Here is a 20,307-nt window from a genome sequence, read left to right as displayed (position 1 = left end):
AAAACTTCACACACTCACATGGATAGCACTTGCAAGAGGAGAAAATAAACAACCAACATAACCTCCATCTAAAGGTCAGAGATACTGTGCAATAAGAATACATACATATATATGTATATATATATGTGTGTGTATATATATATATATATATATATACACACACACGCACACACACACACACACACATACATATAGAAAGGAGATGAGGGTCTGATGGAGAACTCTGCTCAAATGCACAAATCAGACAGATTTTTCTGGTCTGCATGTATTGACTAGAACTGAGTATCAAAGTTTAATAGACTTTACAAAATGATCTCTTTTCTTTAACCTCCTTCACCAGCCCCCACCCCCAATTTTAAGATTAAACCACAGCATGGTAAAATATATTGAAGAAGGGCAATTTGGAAAGTCTAAATAAGAACAAATTGCAAACTCCCAACACTAAGCTTTTTCCAAACCAGGAAAAGAGAAGGGGGCGGGGGCTGAAACAAATAGTTACTACTTCCAAATCAGCACATCCTGTAAAGTTTTCTTCCTTCTTTCTTTCTCTTCCTTTTCTTAATTTGGCTTCTAAAGACAAAGGATTCCAAGAGCAGTACAGATTGTATCTACACAATCTGAAATGTCCAAATGTCGATGTGTTTTTATGTACATAACCCACTGGAAAAGATTTCCTTGACCTCTGGTCATGCTCTCACAGACTGAAGGTAAAGGGGGAGGGGAGAGGCAGCCCAATTGCAAGTTATCATATATACATTAAAAACAGAAGCTTCAGCACTATAAACTATACCACTGATTTTGAAATCCTCTCAACAACCACGCTAGATGAGAACCACAGAATATTTAAAAAATCACACTTACTTAAGCAAAAACCCATTGCAAACAACTGCCCTCTATTTACAATGCTGTGATTAGCTTGCTTGAACGATCTTTTGCGTAACTGTCAGAAATGTACAAAAGAGTATTTTTTCTGATCATAAAATAGATACTGATCTCAAGATTTCTAATACTTTTCACAATACCTTCCCTAAGCAGGCACTTAAGTGTGACAAATATAAGGGCCTTTTTTTTTTCCTGGAAAATCCATTTTTAATTAAAAGGAGGATTAGGTGAATGGAGGTGGCTTACTATATCAGTGTGGCACTTCCTAAACCATAGATAAACCATTAACTTTAGCTCCCCCCCACACCCAAATTAAACAGGCAAATACACTAGTCCACCTTTGAGTAAACTAACTGAGGGGAGTAAACAAATGGAGACCCCAGCCCGTTCAGCAAAAGCTCACAGGGGCTCTGCTCGATGGAAAGACAGTGAGTGGGGACAGCCAAACAGGTTTCAGATATCAAATAATATTTTAATTTCTGAATACTTTCAATTTTCCTTGGAATATAACACACAAAGACTCGACCAAACAGTTCAGTTATTATAACTTTTACAGTATACAGAAATGTTGCACTTAAAAAAAAACCTTCAGTTTTTTTAAAACACAAACTGTAAACTCTAAGATACTGAATCAATCACGTTACCTATAAGTGCCAACAGTGTTATTTTGTCATGCTGATTTCAATGGTATTTTTTAAAAAGGGAAAATATCAACAATTATAATACAAAGGGCTTGCAAATATACAAACAGATATAGGATTTTCATAACAATTCAAGAACTAAGCGGGGGACCCAATTCAAATTACAAAAGTTCACTTTTTATTCAAAACCTCAGCATGTGTCTTGGACACATTCCTTGGCTGCCAATAAATTCCACAGTTCATTCTCTTTCTTAAAATATTTTTAAAAACCTAGGTTTGTCTTGGTGTCTTTTTGGGGGGGGGAGGGGGAAGGTAGGGGAAGTTAAATGTTGTATGTGGTTCCTCCAGTTCTCTAATTAGAGTGCTCAACTTCATCTAAAATTTTTGGTCACCACTTGTAAGTGCGTTTCAATCTTTAAGTTGCCTTTAAAGTTTTATGTCTTCCTATGATATTTTCATGGACTCAGTTTTAATTCTTGCAGAACATATATTTTAATGATACACAGTTTTTAAGAAGCCAAGATTATATCAAAACTTATTATAGAACCACAGAATAAACTGGTTTGGAACCAGAAAAGTACAAAAAAGAACAGCTAGAGGTACATAGACACAGGACAATTAATAATTTGGAAAAAAAAAAAAAAGACTTTCTCCATTCTGCTAATTTTCTCCCAATCTCCTTAAATGCACTTTTAGCAATATTTTTTCAAAATTTTACCAAAAAAGAAAAAGACTAATTTCCTTTTTATACAAAAATGATAAGTAGCAAGTTGTTCTGACCAACACAGGAGTTTTTTTTTTTAATGCATTCTGTAAAAGTTCATTTGACAGTCTTTTTTTTTTTTGAAATTCACAGTCCATTAAATTCTTCCCCTCTCTTCTTTTAGCAAACTTGTAACATCCTTTTATATCCTTTCTTAACAGAAGGAAATTAAGCAAACAAACCAGTCTTTTGCCTTTTCTTTCACTGTTTCACTCCCCCTTCTTATTTTGATTTATTTATTTATTGAATTGCCATATACGGCCAGTTAAAACTGCTGCCGGACAGTAACATATCCCGGATGAGGGTTTCGATGGGGGTTTTACCTACCAAACGGACGAAAAACAATTGCTCTATGACTGAGGAGGAGACCGTGCGGAGGGAAGGGAGGCGAAGCAAAAGCTTTCCAAATCGCGTTGGCTGGTTGGGGTACTGGCTCCTAACATATTCTTCCAAAGCACACTGGGACTTTTCCTGCAAACTTTCCACATGGGCTACATCAGAGAGACCACAGGCATCTGGAAGAAAGTTTTTTAAAAAAAAAAAAAAGAAGAAGAAGAAGAAGAAGAGGAATTCAGTCATCAGATTAAGAGGTTTGAAATGGGTCACATGAGATGTGTGTACAGTGCTATGTCAAGCTGCCCCTATAGGAGTTGGAGCAAATGTCTATACTCTGAAAATTTGGGGAGTAGGTGAGTATATATGTGTGCATGTGTGAAGGGAGTGAGGAGAAAGCATGAGATGGTCTTAGAGTGTTTGCTTTAAAATAAAACATACCTTAGTGTACTATATGTCTTTCACTGACTAAGACCTCAGGCTGGGTTATTGGAAGGCCCAAGCAAAATGCATTGGGTATATCGGGACCCAGTCAATTCACAGACAGAAAAACAGACAAAACCCAAACTACCAGCGCTCCTCCCCCTCTTCCTCTGTAAATAATAGTTTGGCTTATAATTATATAGTAGTGGTAGTGGGGCAACAACCTGGCCCAGCCTCAAGTAATGGCGTCCACAACCCAGCCTCAGATTCTCCCCAAAGAGGGCGACTCATTTTTCTCCAGTCTTTGAAACTGATTTAAGTGGCCCTTTAAAACTGATCTTGTCAGTTTAGTCTATTGAAGGGCAGCCATGCAAACTGTGATCTCTCTGTTCATTTGAGCTGTTTCTTTTCCCCCTTTTCTTCTCTCTCCCTTTTCCCCCACCCCCCTTTATTTTATTTTTTTTAAAAATCCAGGTCCCTCCAAGAAGCACCCCCTCCCTGTTATCTTCAGGAAAACACTTTTCTTTTTCTGATACGTGAAAATACAATAAGTGCCTTTGAAATGAGAGGCTTCTTGGTGAAGGCAGTTCAGGTTGTGACCTGACCTTTTGGGGCTCCCCAGACAAGACTGAGGTTAACACATGCATATTGTGAATCATTAAAATAGATATTGGAAAACAGCAGCCACCATCTCTACCACTAGAACCATAACACATGCAACCTCCTCAAATGTGTCTACTACTCTGCATGTCCACAGAATTCCTAGGTGTCTGTGGTCAGAAATTAAAAGCTGTTTGTCTAGGACTCCTTCTCTCCGCACCACATCAGTACTGTGTGTCTCCCTCTGAATCAGATAACAGGAACCTTTATCTCTTTGTGAGGCAATTTGCATTCTCCACACAGGCCTCCACATTTTGCAAATAGTAATAAATTAAACTGTTACGACAGTATCAGGCATTTCTTCTCTTGAAAGACCAAGGGTAAGGCAAAGAACTAACAATGATACCAAGAAATTAATAACTATTCCCACCTTCTGAGACTATGGGATGGGTGTCAGGTTGTAGAAAGGGGGTGAAGGTGGCCCTGGGTCAGGGGACTATCCTGCTTGGACATTTGCATTAGGTAAATGTTCTTAATCTGACAGGCTTCTGAGAAAAAATAAACCAGATCCTAGCTTCTGAATTCAGCAGTTCCCTGCCCAGATGCTGCCCTCTAATTGATTACCTAAGGACTTCCAAAGGCAGGATTTGGGGTGGCTGTCAGGGGGAGACTTTATGTGAAAGGCAGTAATGTATAAAAGAGGGTTGAAGCTGGAGAACTTGCAATAGATTCTGCTAATGACTTGGTTCTCCCAGACTTTGAAACAATAAGGATTTTTCTCTCTCTTTTTGCCACACAAACTGTACATCTTTTCTAGTTCTCAAATTACAAACTTAAAAAACTGTAGTTGGTGATGAGGTTCCAAGGCTTGCAAATGTCCAAATGTTGTTATTCTTAGTTGGGAACCCTTTTCCCCTCTCAGCCATGACAAAGGGATCAGCTGACAACTTAGTACAAGAATGTGAAGGGAGGGGGTAATTTCCACCCACCTGGGCTATGCTGAACTCAGCCTGGAGGCAGCCAAAAGGCTCAGGTGTGGCCAGAAATGGAAAGTCAGGCACTTTCAAAAATCATTTGGCCTCAAGAGTTAATTAATATCAGATCTATTACTCACACAGGTTAAACTACATGCAAACTAATTATATTTCATAATGCAGTCAATGATGGTTTTATATCAGCAGTAACATTCATATCCAGCTTAAGTTGGCATATACTTGGGATTGTTTGAAATTGCCTTAAGTGTTTGCCTCCGCCTGGGAAACAAGAGGCCAGATACTTCAACCCCCTGCAGACATTCTGGAGTTGTGATGGTCCCTTTTCTCTTCTTTCCCCTAATGACAGCTCTTCTTTTCTCCTGGCAGTCTGCATTATTTTAATGAAAATGATTTTTGAAAATTGCTGCCCTCAGGTTGAATTTGCCTGAAGCTCAAACTCCTACTGAGTTAGCAGGCAAACTTCTCCCCTGCAGGGGCAAACTTTCTCCTACAGGATGATGCCATCTCTGATCCAGTGCCCAGGGGCATCTCCTAGAGGCCCAACTAGGGTGCTAGAGAAAGCCAGGGACTTTGAGGAGATTCCCTGAGGGTCCACTAGCCCAGAAGGCCTTAGCTCAGGGAGGAAACGGAGGGAGTGCATTCTAGTCTGGTCACTATAGGAGGGGAATAGGCCTGAGAGGCTACCCTGTAGCCCATTTGGGGACACTGTATCTTCAGCATCCTGTGTGCAACCCTTCTTCTCTAGCCAGGCCAGGTCTGGTGGTGCTCAAAAGCTATACAAAGTTCCCACTTTGAGTTACATTCCACAGTTTGACCTTTTGAGGGGGGAGGGTGGGCTTGCCCTGGTAACTCCCAAGTTCTCTAGGCCCTAATTCTGCACTAGGACTTTCTGGGCATGAGAGGACAGGGCTTCTTCCTACCTGAGGTGAACAGGACTATGGCCTTGAGGCAGCTGTACTCGGCAGAATCGACATGCAGTGCCTTGAGCTTCTCCACTTGCTCTTGGAAGATCCGTATGTGGTCCATAAAGGCGACCACCCGGTCAGCAGACATGGGTGAAGCGTGCAGGCCAGCAGCGGCCAGAAGCGGGGCTACGTGGAGGGGCATGGAGCACTGCGCTGCATTCAACACGAACAGCTCGCTCCAGGTGAGGCGAAGCAGGGCCACCTGGTCCGTGATCTGCAGGTCAGGGAAGAAGGGGATGTTCCGGGCCCACTCGACGGCGCTGAAGAGCATCCTCGCGGCCAGTTCGCAAATGTTCTCGATGCCCATGATGTTGTTAGGCTGCATGCACTGGCTGCCGAAGCGCGACGTGGGATAGGGCTCAGCGCGCAGCAGCAGAGAAATATATCCGGACAGGTACGAGTGGCAGTTGAGGGGGTCCCCGTTGGTCAGTGCGAACTGCCCGTGGGTCGGCTGGGTGGGCGGCATCCTGCCCCTCTGCACCGCTGCGGGGAGGAAAGGAGATACTCCTCAGTTATTTATCAGCCTGGGTAACCCGGCAGGATCTGCCCCAGCCCGACCCCCAAGTGCCTCAGATCCCTAGCAATGACAGAACCAGGCAGGCCTGCCACAATCCTGGGAGTCGTTGGGCCCTGGCAATACTCCTCTCAAATCATCACCCAGGGAAGCCCTAAAGGTCAGAGTTGCACACTTGCATCCCAGGCCCGCTCAGGCGGATCTGCCTAGTACCCAGAATTGGCCACTTTGCCTGGGGTCCCTGGCGCTGTGGGCGGGATGTAGCATTCCGGGGGCATCTTTCTTCTTTACTGCTAAACAGCTGATATTTCTTATTGATTGGAGGAGAGGGAGCGGGAGGGGCGAGTCTAGGGGGAGGGTGAGACGCTTTTGCAAAAGACACAAGGGTTTTTACCCCCAGACGGCCTGTGGCCACCCCGGATCCACTCTCCACAAACCTTGCAGCCCCAGCCCCAGCCCCAGCCCCAGCCCCAGCCCGGCGGGGAAGCCCGGTAACAGAAGAGCAGATTGTCGAGGTCTGGCGTTTGCCTAATCAGTGTACACGGAGAAAGAGACGGAGGGAGAGGTCTGGGAGAGAGGCCGACTACGGCAAGAGGAAGCCGGAGAGAGGCAGGGAGCTGGCTGCGGGCGCCGGCGGAGCCCGGGCAGGGCCCGTGAGGGCCTGGGAAAGGCGGCGAGGCTCGGGCTCCGGCTGTTATCCGACTCCGGACCGGGAGAGTCGCTCTCGCAGAAACACAAAGAAACCCCGGCGTTGGCTCGCCCCAACCCGGAGCCCGCGCCCCGCACGGAGCGCGCCATTGGTAGAGCACTGCTCGCGGCGCTTGGCGAATTTTATATCACAAAGACCCAACTCGCGCAGATCGAAAGCAGCCGCCTAAGGTCCCTCGACCACCCTTTCCTACTCCCTATAGAGCTCTCCTCATTTCAAAAGTGAAAGGAAAAAGGAAAACAGCTATTTTTTTTTTTTTAGCAGAACGTTAATCCACGGAGGGTCACATGAGCTCTGCCCAGGCAGCAGCGTTAATACGGCGAAGTGCATAAAATTGCCATTTGTAATTTGAACCTCCTGTACAAAAGTACAATCTCAGATTTTTTTTAGAGAGGGTGGGGGCTAGGGAGAGGAGTGGGGAGGAGGGACATATGTTGAACATGCAGGAAAAACAAGGGGACACAGAAAGAGGAAAAGAGGGAGAGACCAGGCTTTTAAAACAACAAACAACAACCCATCCCTTGTAGAAGGGTGAACTCGAATGAACTCGCAATCAATGCAAAGGAAATGAAAACAGCGCGAAGAGAAAGAAGGAAATCAGTCTGCCAAAGCATGCGGATTTAGGGGTATGGGTTCCAGTGCAGAACTCGCTTCTAGTTATAAACCCCCTTTCGACTGCAATATGAAGAGAAGAGCTTGGGGCTTCTGTGTCCTTACCCAGAGCAGGCTAGTCAAACGCACCCAGGGCCCCGGGACCCCGAGTGAAAGGGGAAGAAATGAGAGGCCGATACCTTCCCGTCTCATGCCCACTTTGAGGCACTTTTTGAGGCGGCAGTACTGGCACTGGTTGCGGTGGTGCTGGTCGATGGGACAGTTCCGGTTGGCGCGGCACGTGTAGCTCAGGTTCCTCCGCACGCTGCGCTTGAAGAAGCTCTTGCAGCCCTCGCACGTGAACTGGCCGTAGTGCTTGCCGCTCGACTTGTCCCCGCACACCACGCACTCAATGTGCTGCTGCTGTTGCTGTTTGTCGCCGCCCGGGCCGCCAGGGCCGCCCTGGCCGCCAGCCGCTGTCTGAGCCGGTGTGCTGGCCGGGCCCCCTTGGCCAGGCGTCTGTGGCGTGTGCGGGGCGCCAGGCGGCGGGCCGGGCACGGGCGGCGCCTGCGAGGCCTGGCTGCCCTGGGAGCCGGGCACCTCGTCCTGGGGGTCGCGCCACGTGCTGACTACCATTGCCATATCTATGGGGGCCGAGTCCGGACTTCCTGCTCCCCTGGCTGCGGGCGGCGGCGGGGTGGCGGCGGCTCCCGGGTCTCGGGCTCGGGCGCGCCGCCTTTTGTGTGTGCGAGGGTGCGAGAGGGCGCGGGAGGGCGCCCCGGGTGGCTCAGGGCTAGTTGATTGAGGTTGGTTAGTTTTTCCTTTTTTGTTTTTGCTTTTGCAAAGTTTTGTCGATTGCTTGTCTGGCCCGGTGTGTTTGTTTTGTTTGTTTCCCTCGGCTCAGCTTTGTTGGTTTCGGGGGGTTTCCGTCGGGAGGGGAGGGGAAGGGTACAGGAGAGAGCGAGTGGGAGCAGAACGTGGAGAGAGAGGGAGGGGAGGGAGAGCTGCAAGTCGATTGTCTGGCTTCAAGACAGAAGTAGAAGGCAAAAAAAAAAAAAAAAATCTCTCCAAAGATCTCGCTCGCTCTCACTCTCTCCCTCCCTCTCTCGTTCACTCACTCGCTCTCAGATCTGGTGTGCAGCCGAGGAGTTGGAGGAGGAGGAGGAGGAGGAGGAGGAGAAGGAGGAGGAGGAGGAGGAGGAGAAGGAGGAGGAGGAGGAGGAAGAGAAGGAGGAGGAGGAGGAGAGGCGACTGTCCGGGGGCCAAGTCCAGGGCAGCCCACAGTCAGCCATTCAGGAAAGCCATCGAAATCTGGAGGACTAGGAGAGCGGAGGCGCCGGGCGCGGGCGCGCCCAGGGAGCCAGGCAGGCCGGGGCGGAGGCCGGCGGCCCGCTGAGTGGCCAGAGCACTGCCCGGGTCCGGGGGAATCAGCATGAAAGTGGTCCGCGTCGGGCGCTGCGCGGCGTCGTTCTGGCGCTGGGCCGCCGCCGCCGCCTGCCCCGGGCGCCCGGCGCGCGCCTCGCTTGCTCCGGTGGCCGCTGCTCTCAGTTGCTTGGTGGAGGCCGCTCTCTGCTCCCTGCGGGCCGCCCGGGCCGCCGCCGCCGCCGGAGCCGCCGCCGAAGCCGCCGGGTCGGGCCCGGAGCCGCCGCGTCTAGCGCCGCCGCCGCCGGTGAAGTCGCTGCTGCCGCTGCTGCCGCCGCCGGAGCCGCTGCTGCTGCTGCTGCCGCCGCCGCCTCACACACATAGGGAAAGAGTCAACTCGCCGGCGGCGGGGGAGAAATGATAAAAGAGAGAAAGGAGGGCAGATCACCACCTAGAAGCACATCCTTCGTGCGCAGAGGGGGGAGAAAAAGACCGAGAGAAAGAATGAAAGAGGGGAAAAAAAGGCAGTACGGCAACCGGAGAAAGGAGGCAACTCGGGGAGAGGAGGAGGAGGAGAAGAAAACACACACGCGCGCACGCACACACACACCGCGGAGAGAAAAGAACAGAGAATCAAAGTGATCAAATATGCTAAAAAGGGGGGCGCGGGAGGGAATGCGATTTATAGGCGCCGGGGCTGGCAGAAGTGGCTTCTCCGCGATCAGCTCACTGAGCTCTCTATATAGTGAACTTTGACACGACTGCTGCAACTTAGCGCACGTTGCCATGGCGACGGCGCGCCTTATAAGGCAGCAGCCGGGGTTGGCCTGGCCAGGCGCGCGCGCGCCGCCCCCTCGCCGTCATTGGCCGGAGCGCAGCGGCCCCGCCATGGCGGCCGTGGGCGCAGCCCGGTCCTAGCGCGAGCGGTGTCCGGATCGCTGCTCGCGGAGCGCGGGGGATGAAGGGGGGCGGGGACCGGGTGGCCGCGCCGCCCCTGCCGCCGAGCGGGGGATGGGCCCGCGCCGGCCCAGGGAGCGCGGCCCCCGCTCTCTCCGCACCTCGAACCCCAGGTTTCCACCCGGGCGGGGAGAGAAGCGCGGCGCGCACACACAACGCCTCTTAAAGGCTCCGCGAGAAGCTTTGGATGGAATAGAGGACTTGCCTCGCTCAACTTGGCAATGCCACAAAATCCGCCGCTTGCGCACGGCCCGGAACTCTCCGCGCATCTTGGTGCCCACGATGCCAAAGAAAAGGGAAAAGTTCCCTGGTTTCATTGTAGAGGGGCAGGGAGGGGAGATGGGAAGGTGCCACAAATTGAGCTTGCAGTCATTTTCCAAACGAAATATTTGGTCAAATCCGGGTGATGGTAACCCCTTCTCTTAATCAACTCTGATAATTTGCTCGGTTGTTAGCTCATTTTTGTTTGTTTATTTTTTTGGGGGGGGGCATTCAATGTCCGTCTCCTCCTTGTAGAGTTAACATTTCACAGGTTTATGGCCTGACATTTTAATTGCTCAAATAAAACATCTCCCATGCTAAGAAACAGAAGTAGAGTTCATCTTATTGTCATGACGCAATTAAAATAAATTTCACTCAACTTTATTTTTCTCTCGTTGATTTTAGCTAGCTCACAAGCCAACATCCTGCCACACACCCAGTCGTGGTAAGAGGGAAAAGACCATTCTGCCCGCTGATGGACAGGCGGAGGCATCCGCTCAACCTTCCCTGTGCACACCCTCTCTACACACATGTAAGCGCACATGTATCAGATACACATTTGTCAATGTATACAGACAAAGACTTCCGCGACTATGCTTCTAGGTTATAGAACAGTTGAGTACGAGAACATCATTGTTCTTCAAGTTCCTTTTAAGCATTCTTATAGTCATTAAAACACACCCAGAAATTCTTCCCCAAATTGGAAATAGCAGTACAACTCACAAGAACCACATACAAGCCATATTCTACTTCAAGAGAATCACTACAAAAAAGAACAACTTCATAGCCTATGCCTTCCTACTCAATGTGCTACAATCATTGACAGTGTTGTGTTTTTGAATTCCAGGGTGTTTGGTTTTAAACATCAAACATGTAGAATCACTACCTCAGACCACATACTCTATTACAGTAATCTTGCTGTTTTATTATGACCAGTCAGTGAATTGTGATTAATCCACATTTATACAAGAAAATTATGTTTCCATCAGACACTTTGCACAAAGAAAAACTGTAAACTTGTAAGCCAAACAGGTTTATGAACAATTACAATATTTTGCACAAAAGATGCTAAACTCCAGGGAATAATGAATGCCATAAAGAGTAAATTGATGACTTCGGAAAAGCATCCTTGATAGCTCAAAAAATTCTGAAAATATTTAAAAAATAAACCATACATGTAATTGACATGTTTAGATTACACTTTGTTTCAGTGTATTTTACATATATTGGCAAAAATCGAGGTAAGGATTAAGTGCAGATGTGAACAGAAAGGAGCTGGTTTTCAGAGAATCAAAAATTCCTTTTAAACTACAAGCTTGAAAACCTCTTAGCCTTGTCTTTCTTCGATGAAATAACATATTTCACTAAGGTTTCAGGTGCTGACATTAATTAACTATTTAAGAAATACCAATTTATAATGGACACTGAACTATCATAAACATGGTATGTAATAAGACTGCCACAGAGTGAAACTAGGCTGAAAATTTCAGGCTGATTAGAGACACAATATAACTTTCTCCTAAAGAGCATAAGAAATATGGAAAAGAAATCATTTCAAAGGGAAAGGTTTGGGGATTTTTTTTTTTCCCCTTTCAACTCTATGATTTGAGGAATTGCCTAATGCTATAATATCAGAAGTTTAGGGACAAGCTCAGTCATATAGTGGGGTTGGGGTTGAGATATGAAATCTAATGTGTATTCCCATCTCAATTTAATAGAAGATGAGAATAATTGATTATAGGGAAATTTTAATCTTGTCTCTTGAGTGTGGACACTTCCATAGGAAGATCACCTTTTATACACATATAAGATGATGATTTTGAGGAAGAAAAATCTTCATTTGGAGATTTTTTTTTGGGGGGGGGATGGGATTTGAAGACTCTGATGGCCTTGTATTCAAAATGAAGAATTTCCCAACTATCTCTCCTAAAGGATTGGAGCCTGTTACACGTACAAACACAGGGCTACCATGAAATCAAAGGAGTTTCACTCTGTATTTTAGGACTCCTTTAGTTATGGCAATGCTGGTTAGAAGCAGGGATAATCATATGAATTGTAGTTAATTTTATTGCATGGAAGAAGAGATAGCCGGCTAAGAAGAAAAAGAATGTGGAAATTATAAAATGTCTTCTTCAGAGATGCTTATTTGCCTTAACTCTGAGATCATAAAGTTCTCAGATTAAAAGATAAATATCAATATATTGTTATTATCTTTTTAAAACCCAGCCTAGTATTTTATTGCAAATGTAAATTTATTTTAATGAGAGGAATGGCAAGCTTTAATTTGGCTGGTGAAAGTTGGAAAAAACATTTGTCTTAATATGGGGGGGGGGAACCCAAACATCCAGGCATATGATTTTCTTGCAGAAAGTGACCGAATGGTCTGTAATTCTTTACAGATTAAATCACAATATGAATACAGACCCCAGCACATTCGGAGTTTAACTCTGAACTCAGTAGAAACCAGTTCCGTCCACCAGGATTCATTGAATTCCTCCTTTCCCCCAATCTAGTCCGTGTGTGTTTTTCTCTTCCACCACACTGGAGCTCCATGAATAGGGAAAGGGGCTTCCATTGTGTCCCTCTGAACTTCCAAGTCAATGCAATTTTTAACCACTGGCTTGTGGTACTTTGAAAATCACCAGGGGCTGTCAGAGTTGGGTCCTCTGAAAAATTTACAGTGCTAAATCAGAGCATATGCTGGGAGGGAAAAAATTGCTTAAGATTGGAGCAAGTACAGTATCTGTCTGCCCCCTAGTGTAAGAGTCCTCTCTGCCTAAAATTCAACTTTAAAAGAAAAGGAGCTCTTAAAGGGAAACGACTTTGGGCTCACGTAGGCATAGGAGAATGAAACTTCTGTACATTTTAATCTGAATAATTCTTCAGGATTTAAAATTAATTGGCTCTGGCTTGGTTGGGCTGTACTCGGATCTCGCCGCCTCTGCATTTCCCGAGTCACTGGTGAAGAGGTGATGATTTTTTTTTTTTTTTTTGAACTGGGTTTATGTGCGTCCCCCTCACCCCCTCCTCTCTCTCTCTTTTTTTCTTTCTCTGTCTCTGTCGTCTCTCTCGCTGCCTTTTTAAAAATGAGGAACCATTCTCTGAACGTTTTGGACAGAGCACAGAATTGCTTCTTAAGTCAGCCCAGCGCGGTTGCAATAGACAGCAAAAAGGTAAACGTTTGCCTGAAATCCGCACGCCAGCTCCACCACCCCGCCCGATGGTGAGTACCCTTCTCCTTGCAATTCTCCTCCTAGCTTAACCGAGCGCTCGCCTTCCCGAACCGCGGCCGAGGGCGACCGGCAGGGTTTTCCTCCCTCCTTCCCTGCCTGTCTGGCTGTCAGTAGCACAAGGTTGCAAAATGAAGCGCAGAAGCAAATCGAACAGTAAATTCTGATACTTAGTGCGAGCCTAGCAGCTCCTTTGATAGGAAACCGAGTCGTCTGCTGCTTGGAAAACCAGGCTCATAGGACTGGTTTTCAGTTTGCTCTATAGAAGGAAATGAGTTTGAGAAGACAGGACAAGGAGATGGAAGGCACCGCAGTCTTTATGCTTTGGCTTAATCATATTTTGGCAGCTTTGCAATTGTATTTTCCCCCTCTCCTCCTTCCATCACTTCTACCACACACATGTAATAAAATATGGCAATGCACTGAATTGACTCTGTTCCCCCTTCCCCAAACCCCTTAAACCACAGTCCTAGGCATTTCACACACATTAGCAAACCGATTTTCTGAAAAGCCCCAAGTCATCCCCAACCCCACACAGCACAAGGAGAAAAGTGAGAAAGGAGAGAAAGAGGAAAAAAAATACTGTAAGTAAACATACCAAAACCATATTTGCCTTGTTCAAGGTCCCAAACCGCTTGCATCTTCCTTCTAAACTGGAATAACTCTCCTTTAGTTTGGCGGGTGAAATAAACGCTTTGTTGGCCCCCTGAAAAGATGTGTCTTTGATAATTAAAGAGAATCTCCTCCTCGGTGTTTATCTAAGCGATTGTGCAAACTGATAAAAAGTAGGCACTAGCCTGCAGGGAAAAAGAGGAAAGGTGAAGGGAGAGATCTTCCACCTCAAGGAAGTGCTTCCCCATGTATTAGGCGCTCTCAGCCTTGGAAAACCCTGCACACTAACTTTAGAGAGACAAGGTTTCAGGGAGCTTTGTACATAACTGCTGAGGAATGCAAGCCTCGCCTTTAAGAAAAAAAACCCCAAACCGTAGGTAGGAGATGTCTGGAGTGATCCTTGTCTCTCATCTCATTCCTTAGAAGGAAGAGTGCGTTGTTACACCTTGTTTGGGGCTGGAAAGACGAGACTTTAAAAACACCCGTCCAATTGAAAAAAATCTCCCAACTTAATGAGTTTAGTCAGAGGCTGGAGCAAACGGCTCAGTCTTAACAGAAAACCGCCAACAACTCTAGGCGATATTGCAAAGCAAGACGACCGGAGGCACAGCCAAATTCCACTGTTTGGGGTCGAGAGGGATGGAGGCTAATCCTAAAGCAAGTTGGGAAAAAAATAGAGGTGGGAGAGGAGGGGAAAAAAGCAGCAGCCTCGGAGACTGGCAGACAGGCTCCTCTCACCCTGGATCAAAGATAGAACTTGAAACAGGAGGGCAATATTTTCCTAGGAATCTGCTGGAATCCTCATTTTCTACTTCTAAGTCAAGTCCCCCCAAGTGATTTTTCCCTCTCCCCTGTGGATCAGTGCCTCCCTCCCCTTTCTGGTGCCCATTCTAGAACTTTCCTGAAGAGGAAATGATTTCTTTTTGGGGGGAGGGGTTCCCCATTTCATGCCTTCATATAATGAATTCTTAATTCACCCCTCCCTTCATCACTCCCCAAGATGAATAAAGGAAGCAGGAATACAATAACTAGCAAAAATTTAGAATAAACTATGCTGCCTCTTGCTATTTAATACAGTTTTAACTAATGGATTTTTTTGTTTTGTTTTGTTTTAAGAGAAGAATAATGGGGAAACACGGATCTTTTATTTTAGGAAACTGTTATGGTAAGATGTATGTCAGACTTGACAAATGGAACTAACGCTCTTGGGCTGCTTCTTGTCCTTGTCTTAAACAGGAATTAAGTTAAACACAGTGCTGAATGTTAATTACATGTTTACTGGCTAATGAAAATTACAAATGGTTTTGCCACCTCAAACAATGATGAAAACTCTGAAGACACTGTAATTATATACTTTGAGGGAAATAACTCAGAATATTGATCATAAGAAGTGTAAATCTTTTTAAAACTATTCATTAATACCATAAATATGGGCTACAGAAGTTTTTTCCTTGCGGTTTGTCTCATCAGTTATACTGAGTGGATGGATGGTGAGGTTCCTCTGGGGAGGTGGTGAACTCGTTCTCTCACTAGAAGGAGGCCACTTGTGTAACTCAGGGGTGCCCCCTCCCTTTCCTCCTGCCCCCTTCAACCCTAGTTGAAGGTCGCAGGATCTTCGAACCTGAGGCCCGGCCCAGGGCAGGTGAAGGTGATCACAGTCGGGCCTCTTCCCTCTTCTGCACTCTTCTTTCTTCTCCCCCCTCTCCCCCCTCCTTTTTTTTTTTTTTTTTGCCAGGTCTGATCGATGACTGCCTTCCCCAGCCTGGGTGCCTGTGGGATAATCTGGCATTCCGGTTTCCTAATGGAAGAACAATTAGACCAGGCAACTCACCGAAACCTAGAGGTGCATCCCTGACAACTTAAAGTTCTCTCCTTCAGAGGTGGTTAGGTCAGGTCACTGCAAATGAAGAAGGAGGGAAAAAAAATGGGTATAGAGGTGGCTATTGGGTAAGGTAGGTCAGGCTGCTGAAGCAGAACTGGTTTCCCTGGGTTTAGGAGTAATATTTTTTGTTGTCATTTTGCTTTAACTTTGGCCAGAGTTGTAGCACTGGTGGCCACTCTAGTCTTGGTGGGGGGGGTCAAAGGTGAAGCCTGCACTCACCCTAAAAGGCTGGCAGGGCTGGTCAGAAGGCCAAGCCAGTTGGGGAATCAAGATTGTTAGCCTGACTAGCTCTTCAGAGGGGGTGTCTGTGAAACTAGCATGCAGGGAGCACAGCACCGAGTCCAGGTTTAAAGTGGAATATTGAAGAATTTTTAAATAGAGCCCTAGGCTTGTGGGACTGGAGTCTTCTTTTCCCCTGAGAATTCCCAAGGCACTGGTCTTTGTCTTAGAAGGAATGGAGTTTCTGAATGGTGTGAAAGGGACAGAGAGGGTCGCTTCAAATCGATTTTACTTGTCCTTTCTGTCTTTTCGGATCAACGCCCTTCAATGGACACAGAGGTGCTCTTTCAACCAAAAACTTGTGCTACATTTTCTGCCTGTATTGGTGCTAAATACAATAAGCATTGGGCAGATTTTTTTCTTTGCTCTCCAAAGCAGGAAAGCACCCTAATTAAATTGTTTTATATGGACAGTCAAGACCGACCAATTAAGTATGCATTAGTATGAAGATATAGTCTACAGATAAGGCGGTTTAGAAAACCATGTGTAGGACAAAGACGAGGGCGCTAGTGCTTGGGAGGGGTGTGTGGACACAGCAAGGTCGAGCCCCTTCCTTTTGGGCCCCAGGGGAATTGCAAAGGTCTAGGTTCCAGGTGAGGGGGGCAGGCCGGCTAACAGGTGGGCATCAGTGCTTCCACTCCAAGAACTGTGGAGCACCAGGGGTTTGTCTTCTTCACATACTACTTTGGTTAGGTAGCAGCACTCCGAGAGTAGAGGTGGTGGGTCTCCTTGGACACGGTGAGACCTTGCGGTACCCCACTCCAGGTCTGGCCCATTTCCTGGTGTCCCAGGTCCAGGGTGTGGCTCGGGAATAATGATTAGGGCCAAGGAAACATTGACACTGCCATAGCCGTGCAGCAAACCTTTGGCAGCCAGGATCGGGAAGGAGGTCCCCTCTCAATACCTCCAAGCTGAGGGTTTCTTTCATTCTAAGGAAAGTGAAGTATTTCGGACCAGGAAAATAAAGTTTCCCCCCGACGCCACGCGGCCCGAGGGGCGTCGAGGACCAGACGATGGAGTTGGGGAAAGGTCCCGCGAAAGGGTAGCGAAAAAAGGGGCTCCTGTTCAGCAAATGTTGCTGTGGGTTTCTCCACTTGCTCTCGGCTCTCTGAGGGGTGGGCGGGCCGAGAGCGTCTTTCCGCGAAGAAGCCGACCCCGGTAGCAGAGGCTGGGGCCTCTCTGCTTCGTGGGGCAGGGCTGTGATAGGTGGTCCCCAAGCCGCAAGGGCGCGAACGCGGCGCACTGCTTTAGGAAAGGTTCGCAGGGCGCTCAGCGCCCTTGATAGCGGGAAGAGAGGGGAGGGGGCGAGAATTAGAGTCTGGGGAAGTGGCTGAATGTCAAAAGTAAAAAGGTTGAAAAGCCAATTTTCCAGGCGCGTTCCCCCCCCCCCCCCACACCGTGTGGGTTGCACAGGCAGTAAATCAGCGGCCGGTAGCAGGGGCGGGAGGAGCCCCATCCGCGGGCTTGGCGCTGCCCCGCCCGGACCGTGCACACCTCCCGGTGGGCCCGGAATCGATCCAAAGCCTAGCTGAGGATGTCACCGCACTAAATATTTACTGATCACACACAAATAGCCGGGGCTCGAACGATTTTCCTCTGTGAGGAGAGCGCGGAGAGAAGGGTAAATCATTTTATTAGTGTGGATAAAGCCCAGAGCACACTCCGGGCTGGAGTGTTTTAAGATGTGTCTTCAACGGGATGAAAAGAGTTAGGGAAATCGATACGGAGTGATTAGAAGCCCCCGGGGTGACGAAGGGGGACGAGGCTTTCAGGGATTTGGCGGGGCTGGAAGGGGGGTTGTAAGTCTCAAGGGGGGCGGCCCGACCACCGCCAGGGAGCTCCTGGGCGCAGGCCTCGGTCCTCTCATCGACGGGAGATGCGAGGGCGCAGCAAGCGGCAGGAACCCGCAGCCACCCGGCTTCGCAGGGCAGGCACCGTGGGAGGGCTGCTGGGCCGCCGCAGGGCCGAGTGCTTGGGAGCCTTGGACTCCACGCCTCCAGTGGCGGTAGCCAGGTGGAAGCCTAGGCGGGCGTGACGCAGGGACGCGGGCACATTTCGCCACACGCGCTGTCTCCAGGCAGCCTGGGGTTGCAAAGGTGTAGCCCCAAAGAGTTGCTTTCTCCCCCTGGCATTTTTGGGGTTCCTCCCAGCTTGACCCGAGACTTTCCGAACTTTCTTTTTGGTAAATCTCTGCCTCTCATCTCCTTTGGAATTTCTAAAGAGAATTCAGTGGCTCTGTCCCCAATAACTGCTTTTCCACCCACCCACACGGAGAATACCCGCCGGATGGTGAAACCGGTTGGGGACTGCAGGACGAGTGGATTTCAGGTTCATTGGCCGTGGGCAGGTGGGATGGACGAAGTCTGAGGCCCGGAAAGAAATCAGGAGGCAGATGACACACATCAATGAAGCCCCAGGATGGCTCCTTCTCTCCCGGGCAGGAAACTAGCTTTTGCGGGTTCAAGGCCACACCCCAAGGGATGGGAAGCCGTCTTGGGCCCCAAGGCTGAGTGCAACTAGCCAAAGTGGTGGAGATGTAAAGGCTTACAGAACTCGCAGTCAGCTTTGGTGGTGGGGGCCAGATTTCCTGGAAGGGAGAGAAAACCCTTTCCTCCCAAACTGAAGCAGCAGAGTCCTGGCGCGAAAATGGCTTTTCGGTTTTTGAAGCGCTAGTCTTTCGGGCTACTGTGAACAAATCTTGAGGTTCGAGAAACAGCTGCAAATAATCAAGAAAGCACTAATTTCTCCAGCGGAAGGCGGGGAAAGAGGAGAATAATTTTCGTTTCTTCTTTTCTCGCTCCTAATGTTTTCCCAAAAATACATTTTCCCTGAAGAAACCGATAGCTACCTGTATGTATGCACGTGTAAATGTATTGAGAAACGTTCATCACCCACCCCATTGCTTTATTTTCTTGGCAGCTTGAAGGATTCAGTTCAGATTGCCCTGCTTAGCTCTTCAGTGCAACAGGAAATAGAGCTGCAGATCCAATTAACTGTTTTCCAGAAAGGAGATATATATATATATATATATATATATATATATATATATATATATATATATATATATATATATATATATATTCATTCAATGGATTGTTGTGTTCAGGTGTGAGGTGCTCAGTGCCTCGAATTCCTTCCTCAGTAATCCTCTGATTTCTGCTTTGGAAGCTCGCAATCACCGCTGACCTGGAGTGGTGTCAGGAGCCCGGTCTCCATTAACCCTTTCTGGTCTTGGCCAGAGTGAAGGTTAACTACACTAAGCAACCAAAAGGCGTTGTAGAAAAAGGAAGCAAGCAAGGGAGTAAGGGAAGAAAGAAGGGAGAAAAATAAGGAGCGATGGAAAATAGGAAAGAAGGAAGGATAAATACACTCTAGTTGCAATAATTTTAGAGCTCTAATACTTCACTGCTCCTCCCCTACCTCCACCCTTCTAAGTCAACCGGGTTCCCACTCAAAAGAGGCAACAGTCTCATCCATCAACACAGTACACTCCATGAAAACTGAACTTTAGGGAATAAGAAGATAGAATGTAGTGAAATATTTCCCCTATTTAACTGAGTACCCAGTTCACTTTAAATATATGACTAATATGTATGTAACCAATTATTGTGTGAAGGAATTTTAAAAACAAACAAAACAAAAACCCAACATATAGTGTACTTTCATCAAAGTAAAAGCTAATTTAGAATCTTGTCAGTAGCCAAATTACAGCCATAAAATCTAGATGAGATTAGAAAAATATATTCTGCTGGCTTCAAACCTGGTGGCACTTTAATGGGTTGTAATATGATAGTCATGTGCATGAGGTGTATACATTTAGGTGCACATATATTCTGGTGGTATTAGAAGTTCCTTGATGGATTAAAGGTTCATATACTCAAACACTAGATAAAGGCTGTCACTCCTGTACATTCTGGGAGTCTAGCAGAAGGCAGTGCAACAGAGTTTTGAATGAGCTTCTTGGAATCACTATTGTTGAAATAGAAGCTGAAACAACTTAGTAAAACTATTGTGGCTTGCAAAATCATAGAAAGGCAGTTCAAAGTAAAAACACCAGATTTACAGTTTGGTAGCTTTGGCGGGACATTTAAACAAAAGTTAAGCATCTTTTGCCTAATATATTGATTTTAAAAATCAGGTGTATGTTACTCTTTTTTTTTTTTTTAACTTTTCAATGGATTACACAATTAAAGGAGAAGAGGTTACAGATGATGGCACATGGGGGGGGGCTTTGACCATGTCTGATATGGGATATATATATATATATATATATATATATATATATGCTTTTAATATTAATATTATATT

General features: G+C 47.0%; 1 protein-coding gene and 1 long non-coding RNA gene across 4 annotated transcripts in view; one reads left to right on the top strand and one right to left on the bottom strand.

Moving 5' to 3' along the window:
• Nucleotides 1-1,329: 1,329 nt before the first annotated feature.
• Nucleotides 1,330-14,603, bottom strand: Nr2f2 (nuclear receptor subfamily 2 group F member 2). 3 transcript variants are annotated; one of them, XM_076851401.2, is made up of 3 exons: nt 13,825-14,603; nt 5,558-6,085; nt 1,330-2,801 (listed from the first exon to the last, which is right to left on the bottom strand). In XM_076851401.2, exons 1-3 carry the CDS (start codon nt 13,865-13,867, stop codon nt 2,527-2,529), a joined length of 846 nt encoding a protein of 281 aa, XP_076707516.1. In that variant the 5' UTR covers nt 13,868-14,603; the 3' UTR covers nt 1,330-2,526. The 3 variants fall into 3 exon arrangements, with proteins under 3 accessions (XP_076707516.1, XP_076707515.1, XP_076707517.1); XM_076851400.2 differs by lacking the exon at nt 13,825-14,603 and adding an exon at nt 7,617-9,602; XM_076851402.2 differs by lacking the exon at nt 13,825-14,603 and adding an exon at nt 7,543-7,621.
• The window catches only part of LOC143395647 (uncharacterized), a 64,519-nt gene continuing 57,017 nt past the window's right edge, over nt 12,806-20,307 (top strand). The window contains exon 1 of the long non-coding RNA XR_013090791.2: nt 12,806-13,219. This is a non-coding gene — a long non-coding RNA (uncharacterized LOC143395647). The remainder of the gene's footprint in view (nt 13,220-20,307) is intronic.

This window comes from Callospermophilus lateralis, chromosome 3 (genome assembly GCF_048772815.1).
Source record: "Callospermophilus lateralis isolate mCalLat2 chromosome 3, mCalLat2.hap1, whole genome shotgun sequence".
In the NCBI taxonomy this organism is placed as follows: domain Eukaryota; kingdom Metazoa; phylum Chordata; class Mammalia; order Rodentia; family Sciuridae; genus Callospermophilus; species Callospermophilus lateralis.
This window is presented reverse-complemented; position numbering and strand designations above follow the sequence as displayed.